This window comes from Drosophila busckii, chromosome 3R, assembly GCF_011750605.1.
Source record: "Drosophila busckii strain San Diego stock center, stock number 13000-0081.31 chromosome 3R, ASM1175060v1, whole genome shotgun sequence".
Classification (NCBI taxonomy): Eukaryota; Metazoa; Arthropoda; class Insecta; order Diptera; family Drosophilidae; genus Drosophila; species Drosophila busckii.
This window is the reverse complement of record NC_046607.1, coordinates 13,771,238-13,796,515: the sequence shown is the minus strand read 5'-3', so window position 1 is coordinate 13,796,515 and position 25,278 is coordinate 13,771,238. Positions and strand designations below refer to the sequence as shown.

General features: G+C 41.6%; 1 protein-coding gene across 1 annotated transcript in view; it reads left to right on the top strand.

The window, feature by feature from the left end:
• The window catches only part of LOC108603779 (ABC transporter G family member 20), a 36,461-nt gene extending 23,399 nt beyond the window's left edge, over positions 1–13,062 (top strand). The window contains exons 3-9 of the mRNA XM_017992873.2: positions 2,895–3,054; positions 3,297–3,559; positions 3,616–3,709; positions 8,073–8,500; positions 8,556–8,775; positions 11,870–12,047; positions 12,109–13,062. Coding sequence (XP_017848362.1) covers positions 2,895–3,054; positions 3,297–3,559; positions 3,616–3,709; positions 8,073–8,500; positions 8,556–8,775; positions 11,870–12,047; positions 12,109–12,863 — 2,098 coding nt within the window. The 3' untranslated portion in view covers positions 12,864–13,062. The remainder of the gene's footprint in view (positions 1–2,894; positions 3,055–3,296; positions 3,560–3,615; positions 3,710–8,072; positions 8,501–8,555; positions 8,776–11,869; positions 12,048–12,108) is intronic.
• Positions 13,063–25,278: the final 12,216 nt, after the last annotated feature.

Genomic DNA, 25,278 nt, shown 5'->3' with positions numbered 1-25,278 from the left:
AAACTTTTTGCCAAGCACTTAGACTTAGCTCTGCATTCTTGAGAGCGCACAAAACTTAGCAGAGCCTTAGTGCTTGTCTATAATGAAAGTTTAGCGTTTAATTAGACCGCCAAATTGGCAGGCTGACTTGTTGTTGAGAGACTAACTAGCAAGCTAGCGACACTGGGCGACGAGCGTCGCGCTCAGCTGCCAACAATGCGAAACTACAAAAGTAAGCTTGTTAATTAAATACGCATTGCCGCGCTTCTAATTACCTGCGACAACAGCAACAACTACAACAAGAATACGCGCCCAGCTGTAAGTAAACAATATAAATTGTTGTTGTAAAGGCAAAAGTTGCGCCGCTGCTGCAGTTGCAGTCAATAAATTAAGCAGCTAAATAGGCTGGCATTAAAATGAAATTACCAACTGACACTTTTGAACTCGCGCTCGGCCGTCGCACTGAACTAATTTGTAAGAAATCAAATGTTCGCTTAATGACAAATGTCAGCCGCTTAAATTGCATTTAATTAGTGCGCATTTTATTGTTGCAGTTGCAGTTGCAGTTGCTCCTGACATGCCAGTCACATCAATCTCTGCGTTTGCAATGAGCTAGCTAAGTGCCAGGCCACAGCCACAGTGCGGGGCGCAAAAAAGTTTAATGGCTTCGAAAAATCAACTTGCCTGTTGGTGGTTGTGTCGTTGTCGTTGGCGCTGCTGCTATTCGACGTTTGCTTATTGTTTGCATTTTGCATTGTTTGCATTAGCTGCCAGACGCTCTGCTCTGGCACTGGCGTAAAATATGCGCCAGCCGCAGGTAAATGTTGGTAATTTGTGACTCCCGATTGCAGTTTTTGCTGCATACACTAAGCCCGTGCTGCTGTTGTTGTTTGCCGTTTTTTCGTGCCATTAAATGTTTTGCTAGCGCATTTCTAGGCTTTATGGCAGGCTCTATGCTAAATTGTTGTGGTAATATGCAATGGCAGTGGCAAATGGCAACGCGCTGGCAATTTAACGCAGGAAAACTCAAATAAAGATAAGTTGCTTGATTAAAGCCAAAACATTCAGTTGATTTATGGCTTTGAGAGTTTGAAGAGTTTGAATTAAAGCTTTACGCTTTAAGCGCTGTGCGCTGTTTTCAATTTGACGACGCTCAAAACTTTCAACTTTCACACTTTAATCATAGCCGCGCTTATTGTTTAGTCTGTGCGTCTTTGCTCTGAAGCTGTCCAACGTTGAATTGCGCTTTTTATTTACCCCTTTGGCGGTCTCTGTTTTGGCTTATTCAAGTGTGGCGCACACACACACACAGAGAGTCACTTTGACCTGCATGTTATTCATGGCTAAGCACACACACACACACACACATGTGCATAGCCGCAGTCCCTGCAGACAGCCAACAATTTTCTAAACTTGCGCGCTGTGCACGTTTGAAAAAATAAAAGGACGCTGCTGCTGTGGCGGCGTCAGAAAAGGGTTAAGGCATTGGCTATACGGCTATGGTCTACGGTCTGGGGGCGGTTGCGGTTATGGGGCGTGGACGTGTGTATGGCTGCGCGCTAAGCTGTGCTAAACATTCCCCAAATATATTTTGCAACAGCTACTCCGCATTGGAGATAAGCGAGCACACCATAGCTAGGATGACAAGGACCTTGTCCTGCACACACACAAACACACACACACTAAAAACTTTGCGCTAGCTGCATATTTTTCGAAAACTATTCACAGTTGATTTTTCACCTGATGCTTTTCTGCCTCGACTTGCATGTGTATGCTAGCTTATATATATATGTGTGTATGCGTGTGTGTATGTGTGTAAGTGCTTAAAATATTTGTCTGCCTGGCTGCATGCTTTGGCTCCTCGTGCAGCGCTCGCTTTAAACGTTTCTAGTTAAATGCAGTGGCGTCTGCCTGGACTGGCCTATGAAGTGCTCAGTTAGTAGAAAATTTTTGCCAGCCAGAGCTCTAAATTTGAATTGAAATTGGGCTGCTTTAGTTATTTGTCTTGCTTAGCTGACGCTTTAATATGTATAATAAATTATATATACTATAATAAAGAAAATTATATTTATGTGCAATTGTGCTTTTAAATTTAAATACTCAAGTTAGAGACCGTGATCAATCGAGTTGAAGCATTGATTAGTTCTATGGAAATGCAAGCAGTTGAAGCAAGAAGTTGAAACAAGAAGTTGAAGCAAGAATTTCAAGCAAGCAGTTGTAGCAAGAAGTTGAAGCCAGCAGCTGAAGAAAGCAGCTGAAGCAAGAAGTTGAAACAAGAAGTTGAAGCAAGAATTTATAGCAATAAGTTGAAGCAAGCAGTTGAAGCAAGAAGTTGAAGCATGAGCTTGAAGCAAAAAGTTGAAGCAAGAAGTTGAAGTAAGAAGTTGAAGCAAGAAGTTAAAGCAAGAGAAAGCATGAAGTTGAAGCAAGAAGCTGATGCAAGAAGTTGAAGCATTAAGTTGAAACAAGAAGTTGAAGCATGAAGTTGAAGCAAGAATTTATAGCTAGAAATTGAAGCAAGCAGTTGAAGCAAGAAGTTTCAAGTCGACAATTGCATTAAGAGTGAGAAGCTGTGTTTATGCTTAAATCATAACATTTATATATACCATATTAATATTTAATATACATAAATAAATAAATGAACATTTAAAATGCAAATCAACAATTAATATCAATAAATTGTATGAGAAGTTAAAACTTATAACCTCCCCTCTGCTTTGCACAATCGACTCTAATAGATTAAAAACATGCTACAGCAAATTATTGTTATTAACATAAGTTAACATAACAGTTATAATTTATCTTAGCTCTCTACGCCGCTCTGCACTTTCTTAGCTTTATATACATTTTATTGTTAAGAAAATCTTTGCTCAATCGATGCTCATCTCTCTCTCTATCTCTCTCTCTCTTTGCAGCTATGGACTGCTGGGTGCCTCTGGCTGTGGCAAGACAACGCTGCTCAGCTGCATTGTGGGCCGGCGGCGTCTGAATTCAGGCGAAATTTGGGTGCTTGGCGGACGGCCGGGCTCGCGTGGTTCCGGCGTGCCGGGTCCACGAATTGGCTACATGCCACAGGTGAGTTGCACTGAATATTTTATGCGCTGCTTTTATTGCGCGGCGCTGCTGCTGCTCGTAACTAAATTAAATAAATGCCATAAAAGTTTAAAAGTCACTTAAGCGCACAAGACTCGCACAGCGCGAAACAAAAGAATTTTAATTTGGAAAAGCTGCAATAATATTCGAGGGTCATAAACTAGCAGCTGCTCGAGTGCAAATTGTTAGCGCTAGCTGAACGTATGATTAAATTTTATTTGCAGGAAATTGCGCTTTATGGCGAGTTCACAATGCGCGAGACTTTAATCTACTTTGGGCTGATTGCTGCGATGCCACGCGGCGACATCGAGGATCGCACCGAGTTTCTGCTCAAATTGCTCAATTTGCCGAATGGCTCGAAATTCGTCAAGAATCTGAGCGGCGGCCAGCAGCGACGCATGAGTTTGGCTGTTGCGCTGCTGCACGAACCCGAGCTGCTCATATTGGATGAGCCGACAGTGGGCGTGGATCCAGTGCTGCGACAGAGGTAAGCGAAATGCAGATAAGTGATGATTAACTTGTTAACTTTTGACGCTTTGGCAGCATTTGGGATCATTTGGTGGACATAACTAAGAATGGACATACAACTGTGATAATCACCACACATTACATCGACGAATGTGCTCAGGCGCATGTGGTGAGTACGAAACTAACAAAGCGAGTGTCAATAGCCCCCCACCACGCTTGATTTATAGTCACACACACAGCTTGCATAGCTATTTGTAATGTGCGGCGTATGCGCAATTTTATGCGCTTCAGCAAAGGTGAAAGCTCAGTCGAGTCTTATCAGCGCTCAGCGCTCAGCTCTAGTGTGTGGCGCTGTCAACACGCGGCGCTAAGTGCTTCCTCTTCCTCGCCAGCGGCGGCTTGACAATGTGTCTGGGCCAAGTCTGTCGGGCAAATTTGTATCCTGCGCGCGCGAGTTGCAACAAATCTCTGCTGAGCACAAAAAAAAAAAAGTAGAAGAACGCACAGGCATTGTAGCATATTAAAGGCAGGCTGGCTGACGCTCCGTTGACCCATGTTGGCCATGGCACGATTTACGAGCCATTTCCGAGAGCGTAGAGACACATTGCAAAATTTACTACAGATTTATTTATGTTGGCAATGCGAGTCGCAATAATCAGCATGTGTACGAATGAGAGCCAGCGACCGACAGACAGACAGACAGTTATTTAATGCCAGTGTGTGTGAGACAAGAGACAATGAACCTTTGGCGAAGCAACAAAAATATGAAAATAACTGGCATAGGGGAAATGGCATTTATATGAGACTCTATATATATGAGAAAAATACAGAAATAAAGCGTGACAAAGCGCACAAAGCAAATTCCTGTCACAATAGACACTCAGATAGACAGAAATATGGATAGAGCGACAGATAGTCAAGCGACACGCACAGAGTACATGTGTGCGTATGTGTGTGTGTGTGTGTGTGTACATAAAACAAACAAATCCGCACACAGACACGCAATTATGCTGGTCAGGTTCGAGCGGAAATACTACATAGCGGGTACGTAGCCATATATCCGTTGCTAGAGCAATGAAAAACCGAAAAGAGAGATTGATGCACAAAATGAAAAAATATATGTGTTAAGCTTAAGGTAACGCTCGAGCTACAGCCAACGACAGCTGTATGCTCTACTCTGAATGGCTGACATTAAGCCAATTTAGGCGCATCAAATTCAATACTGCAGTTAGCTGCTTAAGCCTGATCGAATTTGCGCTTTGAAATATTGAATTAAGTGTGAGCGAGCTTTGAGCTTGTTACCCAGCACTCAACACAGAGCTGAACTCACGTGCGCCAGCGTCGCTGTCATTGTGCTAAAGAGTTATGGCCAATAAACGGAATCACAGTCGACAGTCGTGTGCTGTGGCGACAATTGACTTGCATAAAACAATGCTCAGTTCACTACAGTGAAACGCTGCCAAACATTTTAAGCTGCATTTCATTTTAGGCTTGCTGCGAAAAATTAATAATTTGTAGCACAGTTTTTTGCTGACGCAAGTTTTGTCTAGCTGCGCAAGTTTTTGTGTTTTTTTTCTTTTTGTTGACAGTGTTTAATTGCTCATATTGAACACGTGTTGTGCCTTGGCAATAGCATACAGTGTGGCATGGCCAACAATCCAGAGAGCTTAGGATTGTGCACGCTTGAGTTGTCTGCTCGTATTATGGCCAGCGGCAAATTGCTTTTTCAGCTTTGTCACTTTTTCCTGCCACGTTTTTGTCTTTACGCCGCCGCCGTCGCTACAGCTTCTCAGGCTACGTAATACGCTGCTGCTAGCTGCTGTTAGTTGCTCTTGTGCACATATTTTTCGCCAATTCTGCACGTCAGAAGGACTACAGTTACTCGTCTGACTGCCCAGCACTGGCCGCACTGACTAGCAGTTGAGTTCAATTCTAGTTTTAGCTTTGTCTTGCTCTTGTTTCGTCTGCTTCACTTTTTTGTTGACTCAACACAATTGCGTGCTGGCTGGCACTAAACCACACTAGTATTTGTGTAGCTCACACACACACACACACAGCACATAAATTCGGACTAGTCTCTAGCTCAAGCTGAAGCTCAAGCTGCTGCTGCTGCTTGTGATAGAGTGAGACATGTCTATTGACACCTGCAGTGCGCACTTGGGGCAGTGCTTAACCGTTTTTAGAGCCCTGAGTTACGAGTTACGAGTTAAGTTATTATGGCCAGCATTTATGGCTGTGATAATGCTTTGAACTCCAGCAGCTTTCAGTAGCAAGTAGAACTCAAATGAATATGCTGCCTTTTAGTTTTGATTAAGAAAACAAATAAACTTGTTAATAGCGCATATTTATTTTACGCTCTTAAGCTCAGTGCATTAGCAATGTTTAGCATTGGCTAGCAGTTTATTGATTATTTTTGTATTTTAAACAAAGCGTTAGACTGAACTTTGTCGAGAGTGCGCACTATAGCTTCAAGTATTGCTGTCATCTGCAGTTTTAATGGCGCTGTCGTAAAATCTTTGACTACCCAATCATAAATGCAATATTAAAAATAATATATAAACTTAAAAATTGAACAGCTGGCTGCAATCGACAAAATAGAAGCCTGTAGAAAGAGAGCAAGCTATGCATTTAATTTAAAAGGTAAAAACAAATACAAAAAAATATAAATTTATGCAAATTAAATGAAGCATTTGAGCAGCATCTCCCTTTCTATATATTTATGAGATATTTTTATCTTAGTAGAGTTTATGTGCATACAACTTTTAAAAGGTAAATATATATAATGTCTTTAGATCTTATAATTGCTTAGATCGATAAGTTTAATTGATAACTTGTCGCCTTAATTAGACAAGCTGATCATATCTATATTAAAACAATAACTATATCTTAGGCTATCTATTTCTTATTCAACTGAGTTATGAAAGCACGTTGTGAATTTTTGTGTACAGAGTCTAGCAAAAGGTGAAAAATTGAAATTGGCTTACGCTGCGTGTGCGCAATTTGATTGCTTGCTGTGCTTTTAAAAATAGTTGTTGTTTGCCTTTCGGCTTATTTTAACAGCAATGATGCATTAAAAAATTGCAATCAATTGTGCTGCAAATGCATCAACACATGCATTTAAAATGCATGTGTGTGTGTATGTTGAGAGTGAATTTTATTTCTCAGAATCAGAAATTATTCAGCTGTCCATTTAAAGTTTTTTTTTGTAGGTACTTTTAAAATTGCAGCTTTGTTCTATTTTGTCAAAGCAACATGCGGAAAATTGCGCGACAAAAAGAAAATGCAACTGAGACAAAACGAGGCTAAAACAAAAGCTTTAGTGATGCGCTGACTGAGTGAGACAGCGGCAAATATATCCATCAAATGATGTTACGCTGCCTGATTTCATTTATTAGAGCAGAAAGTGTTAGGGAGTTTCCCATTGCGGTGCGCGCTGGCGTATGCGCTATGTGAACAAAGCTCAACTAGCATTTTAAATTGTAGCCTAATAATGACGCAATTGCAGACCCTACTATGACATAATATACTGACAGCCTTTGATGTGGGTCAGGCCATATGCTCGGTCTGGCAGACAAACAAAGCATAGCAAATAGCTAAAGTTACAGTTCATATTACATAATTACTTTACAGCGAAATAGGCAAGCTGCGCTACGTAAAATTTAAAGCACATGCAGCTTAAAGACTTGCAGCTTAGCTTTAGCCGCTGCTTATGCTAATAATTCTCGTTTAGCTGCGCTCAGTCGTAAATCATTTTTCAATTTCCATGTGTAAAATAAAACACACAAAATTTCTATAATTTATAGCCAGTGCTATAATAAACTGCTGGGCGCAAGCTTAAAGCTGCAGTACTGTTCAATTAGCAAGTTAATTGGGCGCTTCAAAGGCGAATTAGCAAACATTATGTTATACATTGGCACAAGGCCAAGGAAATGACAGATTTCCTGCCCAGGCGTGTCGAACGCGCGCACTGCAAGACGAAATCAAATCAAGCAGCAAAACTTTTGTAACAGGCTAATTCACAAGCGTGTGTGTGTGTGTGTGTGTGTGTGTAACATTGAATTTCCATGTGCAGTGGCCACTCATGTGCATGCCTAATGAAGCTATCCAAAGCATTTGGCATTGATGAACGCAAACCGTTCACAATGAAGATGTCAGTAAAGTTTGCCAAGTTTGTTCGAGAGTCGAGCGCAAGGGCTTGGGAAATTGTTGTGTTCAGTATGCTTGGTCATGTGCGGCATAGAAATCAATTAAGTTAATTTCCGCACGTTGCGTTGCGTGGGCATGGGCGTGCGACAATGGGCAAGGGCTTGAGTGAGAAACGAGCGACAGCGCACACTCAATAAAAGTTTTCAACGACGACAACGACAACAACAGGATGTGCATAATTTTAGCCATTGGCCAAACTTTTGGCTAGAATACAGCATGTCGTGCCACTGTATAGCTCAAAGTCAAAAGTTTAATTGACTTGTCGACACTTTTGGCACAATCGATTCCAAATCAATTTCAAATCAATTTGCTTTGCTTCTACACAGATTGGACTGCTGCGCGGTGGCAAAATGTTAGCCGAGGAGTCGCCAACTTATCTGCGTCAGCAATATAATGCAGATTCACTCGAAGCTGTATTCTTGAAGCTTTCTGTAATGCAGAACATGGGCAAGCGACGACGCTCATCCATAGCGCAGGAGATCGTGGAGCAGGTAACAGTGCCTGCAATTTCGAATCCAGCGCTGGACATGTCCGATGAGCAGCATGCGGCTGAAATCAGCGGCGAGTTTGGCGACAACATATCGATGAGCTCAGCGGTGCGCGATCCCATTAGCAGCGTAGCGCCTGTGGCGCCGCCGCTGCCACCAGCACAGGAAATACCCGCATCCTTTTTATACAACATGCATGTAATGCAATCGCATCATTTGCATGCGCTCATTTGGAAAAACTTTCTATGGATGATACGCAATGTGGGGTAAGTTTCACTTGCACTAACTAAGCAACTAACTAATGCTGAGCCTGATTCTTAGCATAATGCTGTTCATTGTGGGTCTGCCAGTGGTGCAGATAATTCTCTTCTGTTATGCAATTGGCCATGACCCAACTGGACTGCGAGTTGCTGTGGCGAATCACGAGATGTCTGAGGAAATGATTACGCAACAGCTTTGTCCCGTGTACACCGGATGCAATCAGACCATGATGAGCTGCCGTTATTTCGATAGGCTGGCCAAGAACAAGAGCATGGTTGTGGTGAGTAGTAGAGCAGCAACTTTCTGTATATAAGCAATGCAAATTACCTTTGGCCCCCACACAACGCCCACCACAAAGCAATTGTGCCATGCGAGCCGGCAACAATAACCACTCATCGATGAAGCAACACACACACACACACACACACACACGCACACACTGCAGAGCAGTTGAACCCGCCGGCCATTCCTGTAATTTATTTCAATTTGTGTGGACAGCAGAGTTGGTCAGCCAACGTGTGTGCAGGCTCTTCAATCTACTGCACACATTGCCCATTGCCCTTGCCCATTCCCCTTGCACTTTATCATTCCCATTTACAGGCCGCACACTCCTAAATCAACTGTCCCTAGTATGCCTTGAAGCTGTTACGACGTCTTGGCTGCTGCTGCTGCTGCTACTGCTGCCGCTTGGTGTTGCTGCACACAAATTACAGCTGCTTATCTTTGGCAACAGCAATACCAAAAACAATGCCAACAGCAATAGCAACAGCAAAGCGACTTTGTGTTGGCTGCTGTTGGGCGTTGGGCGTTGGGAGATCATCAATAAATTTACTGCTCGGCTTGCAGCAAAAATGCTAGTTGAAAGCTGTCCAGTGCACAAGATCTGACCCTAGTGGCAATTTATTGCAAATTACGCTTCAAAAACAAAGCCTGCGTTGTTGGCTAATTTGCGCATAGCGCAGCAGCAGCTAAGCAACATTAACTTTAAGGAACTGTTTTACAGTTATATTCCACTTTAAATTGTTGCACAAAAGTTTGCAAATCAATCAAGAATCAAAAATGCGCGCTGTCTTTAACAGCAGCCGCAATGAATTTCGTTATAGCTTCGGGCCACGCTATTTTGCAATTTTATTTTTAAATAACAATAACAATAAGGCAACAACAACGAAGCGTTAACAATCCACACGCATCAGCTGCCAATTTGCGTTGGCTGCGAGAAAAACTTTTAGCTGCCAAAATTGAAAAGCTCAAGCTCGAGCAATCGCCAACTTCTTTTCCCTTATCACTCTTCATTTGAGCGCAATTTGCTGAGAAAAGTAAACGCAACAAAATAAGGTTTTACTTTTTATATATCTTGACCGTAGCATCTGATGCTTGGCCCGTGACCATTTGCTTGGCATTTGTTGATGGGCCAAAGTTAATTTTTGGTCAATGAACAGCAGCATATCGGGCGAACATCAGCAGCTTGCAAAAAATCCCACGCCGCGCAGTAAAAAATTTGAATTTTCAACAATTTGGCCTCGCGTCCTGTGCTGAGCGCATTTGGTAGCAGTTTTTGGCCTGTGGCTTGTCTAGATCAAAGGCATTTCGTTGGCTCTTTATCTAAGTGCTATAAAAATGGAACTTTGTTTGCTTGGTGGACCCTTTTAGCTTTGGTGGCTGCCTGGGGCGACATTTTGCGCGCTCCCTGCGCGAACGTAAATCTAGCAAAAAGGGTAAAGGCGCCTTCTAATTTATGCCCCAAATTGAAAACGTATTGTGGCCGCTTGTTGTTACTTTTAATTAAATGTTCATTAGGCATGACAACGTTGCTCATTAGGCCGCTTTGCTGCTCTTTGCTGAATGCAAGTCCTTTCACTTGCGTTGATTTTTATATCCTTTATGGCTGACAAAACTTGCGAAGGTAGCAAAAAGTTTTGCTCATTTAAGCAAAAAACTTGTAAGCTACCACTACATTTTCTTTTGAGTACTTTAGAGCAATGTGTTTGGCTCTCTCTCTCTCTCTCTCTGGGTTGGTCTCTTTATTTGCGCATAGTTTGTGGCTCAAGTTTGTCATAAACAATGCTGAAGTTTGGGGTTAAAAGTTGTCAAGTCTGCTGAATTGATTGCTGCTTGCTGTTGAACTTAATTTGCACATGTTTGTTTATGTTAAGCTATGCATAAATTATTGCTTTAAAAAATGTGCAGTTGAGACTCGAGAGTAGTAGCAGCTGCGCTTGAGATTCTTAAATTTTGCAGCAAAAGTTTCGATAACAAAACTTGTGTGGACTACACAAATTCGATTAAGCATTTAAGCTAATGGAGCTCATCGATGTGTCAAGCCATTAAGCTATGCATGTGTGTGTCTATATGTGTGTGCACGTGTATTGTGGAATGACTTCATTTGTCTCAACATTAATGCGGCAATTGCGTAAATTTCACGCCTCACGCTCACCCCCTTGACGCTTTAAATAACGCACACGCGCACATGCCTGGAAGCCACAAAATTGTAAGAGCTTAGCTCGAATACAAATTCCTTAACATGCCGACGTCGTTGTCGTTGTTGTAATTGTTATTGCTATTGCGATTGTATTTGCGGGTTATTGTATGTACATAAGTGGCTGTCAAAAGTTTAGGCAAAGTTCTCTCTCTAAACCAAAGTTGCTGCTGTTGCTGCTGCTGCTGGTAGCCCATACAACTTAATCAATGTGCAGGCACTTACAAGCACTAGCTTAGCAGCCAAGGACATGCCCACAGTGTTTGGGTAAGTAAGTAAATGTGTGTGTGTATCTATGTGGGCGTGGCGTGGCTTACACTTCATTATTTATATGCTGGCAGCGCGCAAGAAAAAAAGCAAACGAAATGAAAATAGGGCGCAAAACGAAATCAGCGCAATTGTAAAAGATAACATAAACATATTGTTGACAACAATAACATGGCAGGCAGGGAGGCAGGCAAAAGCACAAAAAGCAAAAAGCAGCAAGCAGCTCAGCTCGCGCCCAAAAAAGTAGGCAATGCATATTGGGTGGTGGCGCTGCCTTAAGGAACTGCCGCACGCGCTACTGCGTTGGTGCTCTGAATTTATCGTTTGGCGCACAAAGTACGCACATTAATTACGCGGAGTTACTTTTATTATGTTGCTGCTGCTGCTTGTTCTACATGCAACAAACAATGCGACAGGAAATGAAGCGAGACACACAACAGCAAAAGCAAAAGCAGCAGCAGCAGCAGCTTTATTTACGTTTCGCAGTGACAAGCGCTGCTCAATAATTCAATGCCTCGAGCGCTTTTAATTGCACAACAACAAAAGCCAGCAGCGGCCTAACTTCAGCACATTGTGGCTGCATTGACTGTTTAAGCTAATTGATTGACTGCTGTATCATTTTCATTTGCAGCATTATGTGCACGACGATGAGACTGCCTATGAGGAAGTGCGTCGAGGCCGCGCCTGGGCAGCGCTGGTAGTGCGGCCCAACTATACGGAGTCGCTGCTGGAACGTGTTGAAGCTGGACGCTCTGTTGACGACGGCACTGTGGAGGCCTCTGACCTGGACGTGCGCATGGATTGGTCCAGTAAGTCAAAGTTCAGCTGCAAGCGTAATCCAAGCTAATTATATTATGTTTTCGCTTGCAGATCAACAGATATCGCAGCTGCTTTATCGCGATTTGCAGTACTCGTACTTTCACTTTGTCGAGGACATGCTGAGCCAGTGCAATGAGAACTCCAAGCTTGGACACGTGCCTGTCAACTGGCAGGACCCCATTTACGGCTATCGCGATCCCAATTTCACAGACTTTGCCGCACCCGGCGTCATACTGACCATTATATTCTTTTTGTCGGTGGCCATCACCTCGGGCGCCATGTTAATTGAACGCAACGAGGGCATGCTGGAGCGTTGCCTGGTCGCGGGCATTACCGGACCCGAGATACTGCTCGCCCAGGTGGTGACGCAGTTCACCGTGATGCTGAGCCAAACGGTCTTTGTGCTGCTCGTCAGCTTCTACTTCTTCGAGCTGACAATGGTGGGCGACATCTGGCTGGTCGTAGCGCTTTGCATACTGAACGGCCTTTGCGGCATGACCTTTGGCTTTGTCATCTCCTGTGCCGTGGACACGGAGCGCACCGCCACCTACGTGGCCATGGGCTCGTTCCTGCCCATTGTTATGCTCTGCGGCATTATTTGGCCCATTGAGGGCATGTATCCGCTGCTGCAGATTATCACAGCGTTCTTGCCGCTCACCAAGCCCACAGAGTCGATGCGCTCGATATTGCAGCGCGGCTGGGGCATGGAGAATCCCGTTGTCTACAACGGCTTTATATCCATATCCAGTTGGGTGCTGGTCTTCCTGGTGCTCACCATACTGTTGCTCAAATTCAAGAAGGGCTAGGCCTTGCTCTTAGTCTTATGATTTTACTAGGTTATAAGGGTAGTGCCTTAGCGCTGAGCTGTCTCGAGTAGAATGTATTAGTGTAGCTTTAAGGTTCCGGATGTCAATAGTTGTGCCTTGTATACATTAAGCACACACACACACACACACATATTAACGCTGGTCAATATATAGCAAACAAGCAGCTAACTAGCTTTAGTTTTAAGTTTGAAAATTTAATAAAAATGCTGCGGCAATTTAACGTTACTATTTTGTTTGATATTATTGTGCCCCAAATGTAATTAACTTTGCTGCACAGTTTGCTTACATACTCAACGTTGTTGTTTTGCTGCTTGTTGCTTGTGCATTTTTGGAATTAAACTGCATGTTGTTTCAATTGGAACGCCTTTGATTATGAGCCAAATTGAGGTCCTTTTGCGTACTTTCAATCAGTGTTTGATTTTGCCAATATTTATTTACCAAACAGTTGCAATCAAAGGTTGCTCGAATCAAATGTCTGTCAGTTGTTGAGCTCTGTGCTCTCTTTGTTGCCACAGCGAGTGCATTATTTGTGGCAGCAATAGCAAGAGCCAGAGGTCGTCGTCAGTGCTCTGAAACGTTCATGTCATCTGGCTGGCTGGCTGGCTGACTGGCGGTGTGGCTGGCTGCTGTTGCTCGGTTTCGACACATTTCACATTTTGCGGCAAAATCAATTAAACCGGAAATGCTGCCCCAGCCCCCAGAGTGTGGCTCATGCCACACGTGCTGCATCCGCTTAGTGCAAGAAATCAACTTAACAAGCAGACACATGCCCTATGCCCTGCTATTGTTTCTCACGCACACTCAGACAATGGCTTCATATGCTTGCTGGCAAGTAGGTCAGGAGAAGAAGCTAAAGTGTTGCATGTCCAACGCTTGTGTCGCACGCTTTCGTTGCAATAACTGCGATTTTGTCTTCCATCAGCTCAATGAGCTGCCAGCGCAAATCAGTCAGTCCCAGTCATTGCCCATGACTCTGTATTTCGAATTAGATATACGTCAGCAATCGATATTGTTGAGTAGTAGCGCAGCGCAGCGTAGTTTGCCATTATTTTCCACATTCGCTTTTGCTGCTGCCTGTAACTCAAGAATTCATCATTATCTGCGAATGTGCCATCATTGATTACTCGAGTGTAGCTGACGGCAGCGCACTCGAGCACAAGTATTGCAAACTGTGTGAACACTGTGTGAAAAATAAAATGAAACTCATTTTCATTTTGCGTTTTCCTTTTAATTTTAATTTTGTTGTTGCCAGCGCATCCGCTTGCCAAAATAATTGAAACGCTCAAACTTTGCAACTTGCCGCTGAATTAATTTTACAACTTCATAATTTCACGTGCTCCATGAAGCTTTAATAACAATCCAACAGTCAGTCAGTCAGTCAGCCAGCCAGCTGTCTTCGATGGTCCTTTGTTCTGCGGCTGCTGCTCCTTTAACCCACGAGCACGAGTCACTCGCTATCGAGTGCGCCAGTCTACAGCTTCAGCTTCAGCTCCTCGATGGCGTCTTAATTAATTGCTCAATTAATTTAATGTTCAGGCACAGAGACTCAGGCCTCCCCAGACGCTTGTTCTGCACTTCGTTCATTTTGTGTTGCAAGCAGCTGCTCAAAAAGTCAATTGTCTGCTGTGCTTTTCAATGGGTTTGTGTTTCACAAATGTCAACGCACAAGTGTTTTGTGTTGCGCCAAGATAAATCGCTCTGTGTATACAGCACAGCGCTTTATTTATTTAGGGTCAGAGGTCATGCGTGTTAATTAATAACTTGCCATTTAGCATATTTGTGGTGGCAAGAAGCGAAATTTGAGACAAAATGCAAATGCCAGAGCCAGAATTCAAGATTCGTATTTCAATTTTATTATAATTGAACTACAAGCAACGCCGTATACAATATAAATTGCATACTTTTAAGCTGCACTTTTTACATAATATGCAGCTACAGCATTAAGCCAAGACAGCAACCTATTAGTCACAAAAACTATTGCATAGCAACAAGTGCAGCTCTTGTTAAAATCAAATACTAAATAACAAAAAATAAACGCTACTATTAATAGTATTAAATAAAAATAATTGTCAATTGTACTGCTGATATCTAATGCTGTATTGCTCATCCCAGCAGGCTCAAGTATCTGTAGTTAAATATTAAAAATATTATTATAAAGTTTATTAAACTACCAACAGCGCAAAATATTAAAAAATAATATTTATTGCTTAACCTGGCTACGCTTATGACCAACGGGCTTGTAAAAATATTTACTTACATTTGAAAAAATTATAGTAACATTTAAACAATGTTTGCTTAAGAACGAAAACGATTCAGGAGGCAAAACCAATGTTCACGCATGTTTACATTCTCAAACAGTGTACAAACAACAATCAATCATTCATTGGCTTTGCTTTGGCAATCCATGAGAAGGGTTAACCAAGCCAGTAGAGTCGAATGGCAGCTGAACTTGTTATGCTGCCAAGAGCAACGCTTTAGTTGCTAGCCCCAGCAATTTGTAAGTACAAATGAACATTTAATTTATGTATGCTTTACTTTAAAGTAGTAGGCTTAAATTTAATGCCAACTATTGGTTAGAATATGAAAATGCAGCAACTTAACAAACCCAACGGTTGGGCTTGCTTGTTTTTTAATTAATTATTTTTGCTTAATTGCTTCCACTTGACCAGCGAGCAGCAGAGCACAACGCATAAGTGTCAGCGACAAACTGTGCATGGCGTTTGTACGGGGCAATCAATTGTCAATTGGCTTTTGTATTCATAGTGCTTGTTATTGCATTATTTATGGGCATTAATTGCCATTTAATCAGCCTTGCCATTGGACAAGCCAAAATTCAGCTTGTCTCTTGCAGCATCAATTTGCGCATTTACTGCTGCCAACAAAAATAAAAAAAAAACGCTCGATAATAAATACGAAGAAATGCTTTAATTATTGAATCAATTACATGGAAATTTTGTTGTTTGTTTGGCCAAAAACCAAACGCTTGTTCATATGTGCATGCACTTTATTATTTTAATGACTGACATTAATTATTTGCGGTGCATTATGAGCAATTTGTTTAATTTGCCAGCCACATCAGCAAACAAGAGCCGCAGCAGCAGCAGCAGCATCCAGTGAGCGACGACGCTTTACGTTTGTTGGGCTTCGATTTGCTTGTTTTGCATTTGCCTGGCAAATTGTATAATGAAAATGTCAATCAATTTTCCCACGATTTGCTTTCCAAAGTGTATGTCATGATGTCCTGCGACACACATACTCACACCACAACCACACACACACACACACGAACACACATACATATATATTTACACTGCCTGCTGTCACACTCAATGCCAATTGCAAATTGAGTTCATCTGCTGGCGGCAAATATTGACATGACAGACACATTTTTATTTTATTTTATTTGCATTTTTATTTCACTCTTTGCTTATGTTATGCTCACGCTCTTGCATTACACATATAAAGCAATATATATATCTATATACGTTTCTCAATTTGTCTACCCCAAAGCTTCATCTTTGCTGCTGCTGCTGCTGCTGATAATATCAGGCGAGCCCCTAAGCATTTGCTATGCTTGTTTTTTTTTTTCTGCTGCCTGTGCCTGACATATCTTTCACTCGCTGGCGCTCTGTGGGGCTGAGCTCAGTGCTTAAATGACATATTAATTTCCAAAGAGGAAACGAAATAATATAAATGGAGTTGTCGCCTCGGGCTTAAGCCGCTGCACAGGTGTCAGTGAGCAAGCAAACACAGTTAGACAGAAATTGTTATGCAAATAAATGTGTGTGTGTGTGTGTGTGTGTGTGTGTGTGTTGCTGGCTGACTAGTAATTGCTTGCAATATAAGTTACGTATACGCGGCGTGAAAATATTTGAAAATACTGCGCGCATTTGATGAAGTCAACAAGATAATGATGCTGCTGTCAGCATGCGCCACGCGCCTGCATCAATCATTTCGCTAAGGCGCAGGACTCGGCCAAATAGCTGTCGGATTGGTCTGCTGCGCTGTTGTCTGTCCATAGCTCAATTGAAAAGCACTTTGGAGCAGCATTATCGCCATAAATATTTTATTGTTATGTGTTTTGAGCACTGTTTACATGCGGACGGACTAGCAGCCACCACACACGTGTTGGTGGGTCGCTTAAGCAGTTCACTGCAAATGCTACGCCTTGCGTTTATATTTTGAGCGCCTCTCGTTGTCCTCAGCTGCTGGCGCATAAATTGACATTATTTTCTAAGGCATGCTGGAGCTGCTTTGCTGGCATTCTCAATGCATGAAGCTCAATTTTGCAGTTGGCGTTGCCTTTCACGCTGTTGCGCGCGCTCTCTCTCTCTCTCTCTCTCTCTCTCTCTCTCTCTCTCTCTGCCTTACGCTTTTGAGTGTAACACTTAATCGGCTTGCGGGGATATTTGGGATTTGGGGCGGAAACCTATTTGTGTCAAGACGCGCAGCTCGTTCTTAGCTGGCAGTCATTGTTGGTTGGTTGCTTTTAATTTTTGGCATTTCGCTTTGGCAAGCACTTTGCTTTGTTTTGCGACAAATTCTTGTTTCTCTCAGTTGCTGTTTTTACTTAGACGTACTTAAAATTTACAACAAAAGCAGGCATCTTGAAATGAACTACTTAGTTTCAGTTTCTAACTGCTATGGCCATAGCTGGTTGGTGTTGCTGTTGCTGTTGCTGTTGCTGTTCCTTCAAGCAAACATTATAACAATGAAGCCAATTTCAAGCTACGACAGCAGGCCTAACACACAAACAAATACATACGTATATATATTTCTTTTGTGGTGGGCAGGACTCTTGCCCTCAAAGTATGTGCTAATGGCTCAAAAGCAAATGGCAAATGGCACACAGCACAGGCATAAAATGCGCCAAAAGTCAGCAGCACATAAATATACAAATACAAATACAAATACAAATAGCAGCAGCGTGAGTCACACACACTACCAATAAATGGCCGACGGCTGTTGCTCTCGCATATGACTGGGGCCATTGAAAAATGTCGAGTATCTGGCACAGGGCATAACATACAATGTGCATTGGCAAAGTCCTGCCTAAGCAGCTGGCTCTTTATTTTTTGTGTCGTTCGCCTCTACAACTCGGCGCTGTCCCTTTATCTGGTAATTCGCTGCTAATGGCTCTTTTGTGTGCACTCCCACAATTATGTTGCTGTTGTTGCAGTCACAATGAAATGCCAGCAGCAGCAGCACTGTCGCTCAGCTGCCTTTTAATATTTATAATTTTTGAAATACCAAAGCAGCGACATCGACCAAACTAGTCTTGGTACACAAGTATTTATATTTTGCCAGCGTGTTAGGGCATTGCATGCTTTAGATGCTTGTTGTTGACCACAAATATGCTCATTAACAATATGTAAAATCAATAAATGGCACGTGTTACGCATACGCAACGTTGCATATCTTACAAATTAACTAAAAGCCTGCGCGCCAGCAAACTATTTGGGTTTAACCAAATGCGCATTGTGTTTAATTCAATGAATTAATTTATGCAGCAGCCAGCCAGATAAAATAATGTTGCATAATGTTGACAATGCTGCTGCTGCTCCTGCTGCTGCTGCTGCTACAATAACTTTGTGCATCAGAACACTTAAAATGCAACATAAACAGTTGCATGCTCTACAAAAGTTTTATAAGCTGCTTGCTAGCACTTTGTAAGCTGCAAGTGTGTGCTTAATAAGAATAAAGCTGCATTGATATGAAAACAAAGTCAAGCTTGTAGATTGTGAATAGCAAAGCGATCGAGCAAGTAGAAGCTAAAGTATAGACAGCATTAAGTTTAGAGTTGTGGCAAGAAATTAAAGTAATTTCATATTTGTTATAGTCGCACTTCAATGCAGACTAGAGCAAACAGTTGAAGCTCGAAGTAATTAAAGTAAAAATAAATTAAGACTATTACATATTTATTATAGTCGGCTTAACCACTCGTTGCTCTGCTGCTTGTTAGAGCAGGCAAACTGCTGCTGCATTTTAATTTTTTTATGCTATTTATAAATGCAATTTAATTGCAATCAAAAGGGCAGCGTGGGAAAGGACGACGCGGCGCGCTAACTGGCAAAATGATGGCGCTTATCGATGCGCATGATGCGCATGCAAAGCACTTTTAAATTATCAACAGGAATTAATAAAATGCCAATACACACACAGGCACTCACAGACGTGTTACCAATCAGGCTTACGCATTGAAGGACGTGTCAACGAGCCAGGCACTTGAAACAACCACAAAAGGCATAAAAAGTGCTGTAAAATAATAAAAACAGCTTTGATTATTAAAATGTAATCAAAAATTAACTTAATTAACAGCAGCGAAATTGCGTTGAAAATGTTATTGGCAAGACAAAGCAAAAAAATTAATATAACGTATACGCAGTGTTTGTGCCTTCAACAGCACAATCAAGAACAGTTAACGACAAACGCAGATGGCAATCAGCTCTCTCTATATCGTGCTCACTCTTTTTGTCGCACTTGTGTGTCTGTGTGTGTGTGTGTGAGTCATGCATAAAAATTACATATGACAAGATATTAGCGTGAAAATTGATATAAAAATCAATGACGTAATGACGACAGCAGTAACGACAATCATGACAAGCACTTTAAAGCGTAGCCAGTGTTGTAAAACGACGTGTCTGTTGTGCTATAAGTGTTGACATAAGCATTAAATTTGATGGCCCAACGTCGTCGTCTGTGGCTGCGTCTCTCTCTCTCTCTCTCTCTCTCTTTTGTACTTTAGTTTTCATGTTGCAAATTAACGTGTGCAGCAAAAGGTAGCGGCAACGCCCACTGGCTTATAAATTAGTTTGCCAGTCGCACACGTAGCCGATACAGTCAGAGTCAGACGCTCGCACATAACATTAAAGTGACTGCGAAAAGGACATGTCTTGAGGCGAAGCCTCTGGGGCAATAAAATGTATTTTTATGGGGCAAACATTCAAGTGGCGCATTTTGCATGCAGCACCAACCAAAGTTAGCAACCCATAAAGGGAGCCATCCATAGTACAAATAGCGCAACTAAATGAGCACGGATTATAATGATACACACACACATGTGAAAAGAAAGAGCGAGATAGCGCTAGAGCGCTGCTGTTGTTAAAAGTAGCCCGTGAGTTAGGCAGAGTAAACAACAGCGCCACGTTCACATCCATAAATGTTAGCAGCTTTTATGACCCAGAGAAAGTCTCTAACCCCAGCTAGAATTTCAGACATTGTCAGTTGGCTCGACAGTCAGTCAGTCAGTCAGTCTCTGTTCGTCGCAGTCCCAGCGCTGGGCATTGCTTTGCATAGTTTCTGGTCTGGCACACATCAATGTCAATTGATTGCAATCCTTTTCCATTCAGCGTCGCCGCCAGCGGCTTCAACTAAGTGTGTTGTATTTAACCAGCAGCAGCAGCAGCAGCAGCAGCAGCCGCTGCCTGCCATTTCATTTCAAAACAAATCGAGCATGCAACGTGGCCACAGCAAAAACCAAGCGCTGATTTGCTGCTTTCTTTTTTTTTTTTTTGTGCGCTTCATTTTATTTTGTGTCCAGGCAGGCACCACGGGATGCTAAATAATTGAGCAGTTAATCCCAGCAAATTGCTGGCATAGAATTCTCTTGCTGCCAGCCAACTAATAATTTGTATGCTAGCAATTGATTTGTCTACTCATTGAATTATGTAAATACGATATGCTGTGCGCAGTGTCTATGTGTGCGTGTGTGTGTTTAAATTAACTAAAGTGAAAGTATTTTTGGCCTGATTGGCTGCTATTCAGCAAAATTGTTGTGAACTGCCCGATTAGTCAACACATTTGGGCAAGCTTAGCAATTTGGATGCATATGTCAAATAGTGAGCTATGCTTAGCGTAAGCGTTGATTTGATTTATATATTGAATTCGCTTAGACTTTGAGTGGCAATTACGGCAAACTGAAACTTAAGCTGTCAGCTTAAATTCAATGGAAAAGTTAGCACACGGCAATTAGCAAAGGTGCAGTGAAAGTTGTTCCAAGGACTTGCGCACATTTTGGCAATAACAACGGAATTATTTAGTATTTGCATGCGAAGAAGAATTAGTTAGAGCTAGTGCTGGTGAGTAAATCAGCTTTAAGTTGCAAGTCGCTTCAACTAAAATTTAATAAATTCATTAAAATATAATAAAATATGCCTATTGTCTCTTAACAGAAAACAGTGTTGAAGTTAAAATTGTAGCTTTAAATGAACAACTATGTTTATTATTCTTTTGAAACAAATAACATAAGAAAATTCTAGAGAAAATTGAGTATAAATCTGTTAGTTTATATGCCTGCAGCTTGAATCACAAATAAAAATCACATACACATAAAAATAGTAAAAATCATTGCTTCGATATATTTTAACAAAATGTAGGCAATTTGTGCTGATAAATAAAAAATTTGCTAATAGCTAAAACAAAGAAATGTTTAGACTTTGCTTAACTTTATTTGAAATAAATGTGTGTGTTTCAATTGTGTTCAATGTGCGGCGCAGATTGTTTCATAGTCAAGGCAGAGTAGCTAAGCTAAATATTTTGTTACTCGATAACTAAAACACTTTGTTAGGTTTAATTGCAAGATGGCAAGCACTATATAATGGTTCGATCTTTAACTTATCAGTTAAATCACAGCAAAGTTTGCACTTGCGTAAGTTAACATTGCTGTGAGTTATGTGAATAATGCAATAAGCATTGCTAGCTACAGCGATATCTAATCAAATTATATTATATGATTATTAAATTGCATGCCAAGCTTGAGTGGCATGAGTCGTATATTGAACTTGAGCTGCATTAATATTTAATCAAGGAAGCAATCTAGGACTGCTATCAACTAGTTACTTTATATGCGCTAGACTGTTATCATGGGAGCTGCTCAAAATATTGAATAGCTCTCGATTACAATATTGCATATAGGATTATAGACGCTGCCAATTAACAGGAATACAACTGAATTGCGCATGTTTGTTGTGCAGTCTTAATACTGATAAGTTGGCTTTTGATAGCAATGCCGCATGCTGTATGCGAGTTCCATAAGCTGCTGCACGCACATGCTGTGGGTGGTTGGGTGGGTGGTGCGGGTTGTGGCATTTACCTGCACTGTGTGCTGCAATCGCATAACATTTTACGCACTCGTCGAAGCCAATCACGTGCGCTGGCGCCAAATCCCCAAAAATAACATAACGCTGTTTTTCGCAACGCTCTCAGTGCAGCTTGCAACAATTCAATTGCAAGTTGGAAAATCCAGCGCGTATTTGTTTTTCAATGATGATGGTGGCTGATTATTGAAAATCTAAATTCCGCTGGCGCTAAAGCTTGATGATGATGCTGACGCTGCTATGCAGTGGGGTTGGCTATTCGAGCTGGGTTGAAGTTGCTTTGCTCGATTGATTGGCAAATGTCTGCAGGTGATTGGATGCCATTTTCAGTTATGAACTGCGTTTACGAATTGTGACAACGTTGCGCAAACACAAACAAACAGAGAAAGAGCAAGAGAAAGAGACAGCAAGTGTAGCATGCAGCTTGTCGGTTGTGGCGTTTTAATTAAACGTTGCTATTTTCGTTTTCGCCTGATTTTGTCTCTGGCACTCTCTGACATGCTGATTAGATTGTTATTTTGTATGCTGCGTGGCGCTTAAAGTTGCATAGCCTGGCACTTTATTTGAAATTCGTGTCATTTATGAGGCAGCGCGTGCTTTGAGCTTAAGTTGAGTGTGTGTTGTAAGACACTGCACTACAAAAACGCGCACACACAGTTATAATATAAAAATTGTCAACATATTTAAAATTACATTTTGTGTGTCTCTTTGGCTGTGTGGCAGTTGAAATTGCTTTGCTCTTTAAGCAGTTTATAACTGTCAGAAGATTTCTGCAAGTGTCTTAATGTTGTCAGCAACGAGTTTCAGCAGTCTCTGGCTGCTCATATATGTTGGCTCCATGATGAACTGCACAGCGCACAAGACAATGTTGGAATTTTTATTAACCATCAAAAAATCTGCGCCCACTCCGCCTGCACTTGGCCATGCTCATCAGGCAGCCAAGTTAAGAGTTCCAACCGCAACAAGCAGCAACGTTGGCGTGCAGCACGCGCACTGCAACAGATTATCTCATGCAACGCGCATTCCAAGCACACGCACACACACACACACACACACACACACACAGACAAGATACAAGCTTCAGTTTTCGCTTAGAGGCGCCACTGCAATCAACGTGCCTTGGCAGTCATCATAATGGCAACAAAGCGTTCGCCAGTATACCCATTGGAGCTGTGTGTGGCTTAAGCTTGGAGCTGGAGCAGCAGCAGGCTACACTGGAGCTGGCTTGGATGCAGGCACTTGTGTGGTCTTAATATAAAAATCACTTTGTGTGTGTTGTGTTTGCGCTGCTTTGCATTTCTAAGCAGCTCGACAGCAAAACAAAAAGAGCGCGCAAGAGGTTGAGGTTGAGGTTGAGAGCGAGGGCTGGCGAACAACATTGTTGACATTGTGGCAAATTGTGCGCGCGGGCTGAGGCTATAAAAATGCATTGCTGTTGTGCCTTTGTTCGCTGCCGCAACGGAAACGGAAACAGCGTTACATACACAGCTAAGGCCACAACAACTGCAGCAACTTGTTCGTCCGTCAGTCAGTCGAGTTAACTGCGCCTGCATATGCCATAGAAATTTGAGCTTGAGCTTTTCAGCCAACCCGCTCCACAAGTGGCAAGCGTGCAAAAGGTCAACGAGGCGTATGAGTAATGTCATAAACAGCTGCCGCAATCAGAATCACAGCGCCAGTCCGAGCACCAAGATCAAAACCGACGACCAAGACATTTTAAGCCCATGTGCAGTCAACTGAAAATGTCGCCAGGCCACACAGACAATACACTGAAATCAAAAAAAAAAAGGAAGAGCTGAGTACAAAAAAAAAAGAAAAGGGAAGCGCACACACTCAACTCTACTTAACTTTGCTATCTCGGCGCTCTCATGTCTTTGCATTGCCTTTTACTTTGCCATTTGTTTTGTGCTTCCAGAGCAGGCTGCGTTGATGGCTTAAATGGATAACAGTTAAGTAGCTTTGAAGTTGGCCAGATTAGCGCGCGTATCGCGTTGACTTACATACCACACACACACACACACACACGCACACACGCACACGCATAATATGAACAAAAGCTTAAAAGTCTAGCGTACGTTGTTGTGCCTCAATGAACATGAAATACTCTTGGCCCCCAATGAAAAGCGCGCCCGACACACAATATAACCAACTCAACCAGAGATTTAAAAGACTTAAAGCATCGCTGCAATCTGAAGTAACTATAAAAATTATGCATACACATACAGAGGCGTAGTCAGTTTGTTGGTGATGGCGTCATGGCCATGGCTGTCTATAGCCAACAAATTGTGAAACTAAATTGAAACAATAACAGGCAGCATTGATTTCAATTCAATAAATTGCATTATTTACTGTTTAATCCTTTTATTTATTTGCACAGTTATATCAATGACAAGTCAAAAAGACAAGAAGCTGTGAAATCTGTAAAAAATTCATAAAATTACAGCTTTTAAAAGTTTGTTAATTCCATATAGTTGTCTAAATTGTTTACTATAGTGTGCTTAGCTTGTTAATATATAATAAAACCTACAAATTAATACTTATATTTTATATTCAGCTAGACTATAATTAAAATTAACTTTTAGCTTAAGTTTTTTATAGCAACTGGCAGTTGGGTCCTTTGGCTATGTTGTTAAGTGTTAGTTAAATTTGGGACATTACTTGCTAATTACAATTATATTTAATTATATCAATTTCGATTTTATATCACTGAGTTGCAGCTTTTAAAATATTAAAATAAAAATGAATGCATTGGTATACTTTGCACAATTTTGTTAACAAATTAATTACTAATATTTTGTTAAATGACATAACACTAATTTAAAAAATTTTTTACAGCTGTGCAATGTTTGAAATTAAAAATAAGCCAGCGCTTGCTGCTGTAAAATGAATTAGCAATCATCTATGCTAAAGCAGCAGCTGCACCCCTTGCAATAAGCTAAGCTACGCCTATGTTAACGTCTATAAAACTTCTTTGCAGCAAAAGCATAATAAAAGTGCGCTAAACTTTTGAGTGACAAAGTATATGGAGGCGTCTTGCCAGCCAGCCAGTCAGCCATCCAGACAGCCATTCAGTTAGTCAGTCACTCAGTAAGTCAGTTAGGCAAGCCTTTGTTTGCTTTAGTTTTAAAAAGTTTTGTGTTTTTGCCATAAGTTGGGCTGACAACAATAAACAATGCCAATGCGCATTGTAAGTGCAATAGCAAAGCAAAGAAAAAAACCTAAATGCATTTTTAATTGTTCAATAAAGCAAAAGCTTGCCAACGGCGACCAAAAGTCTGTACAAAAATTAATAAATGCTG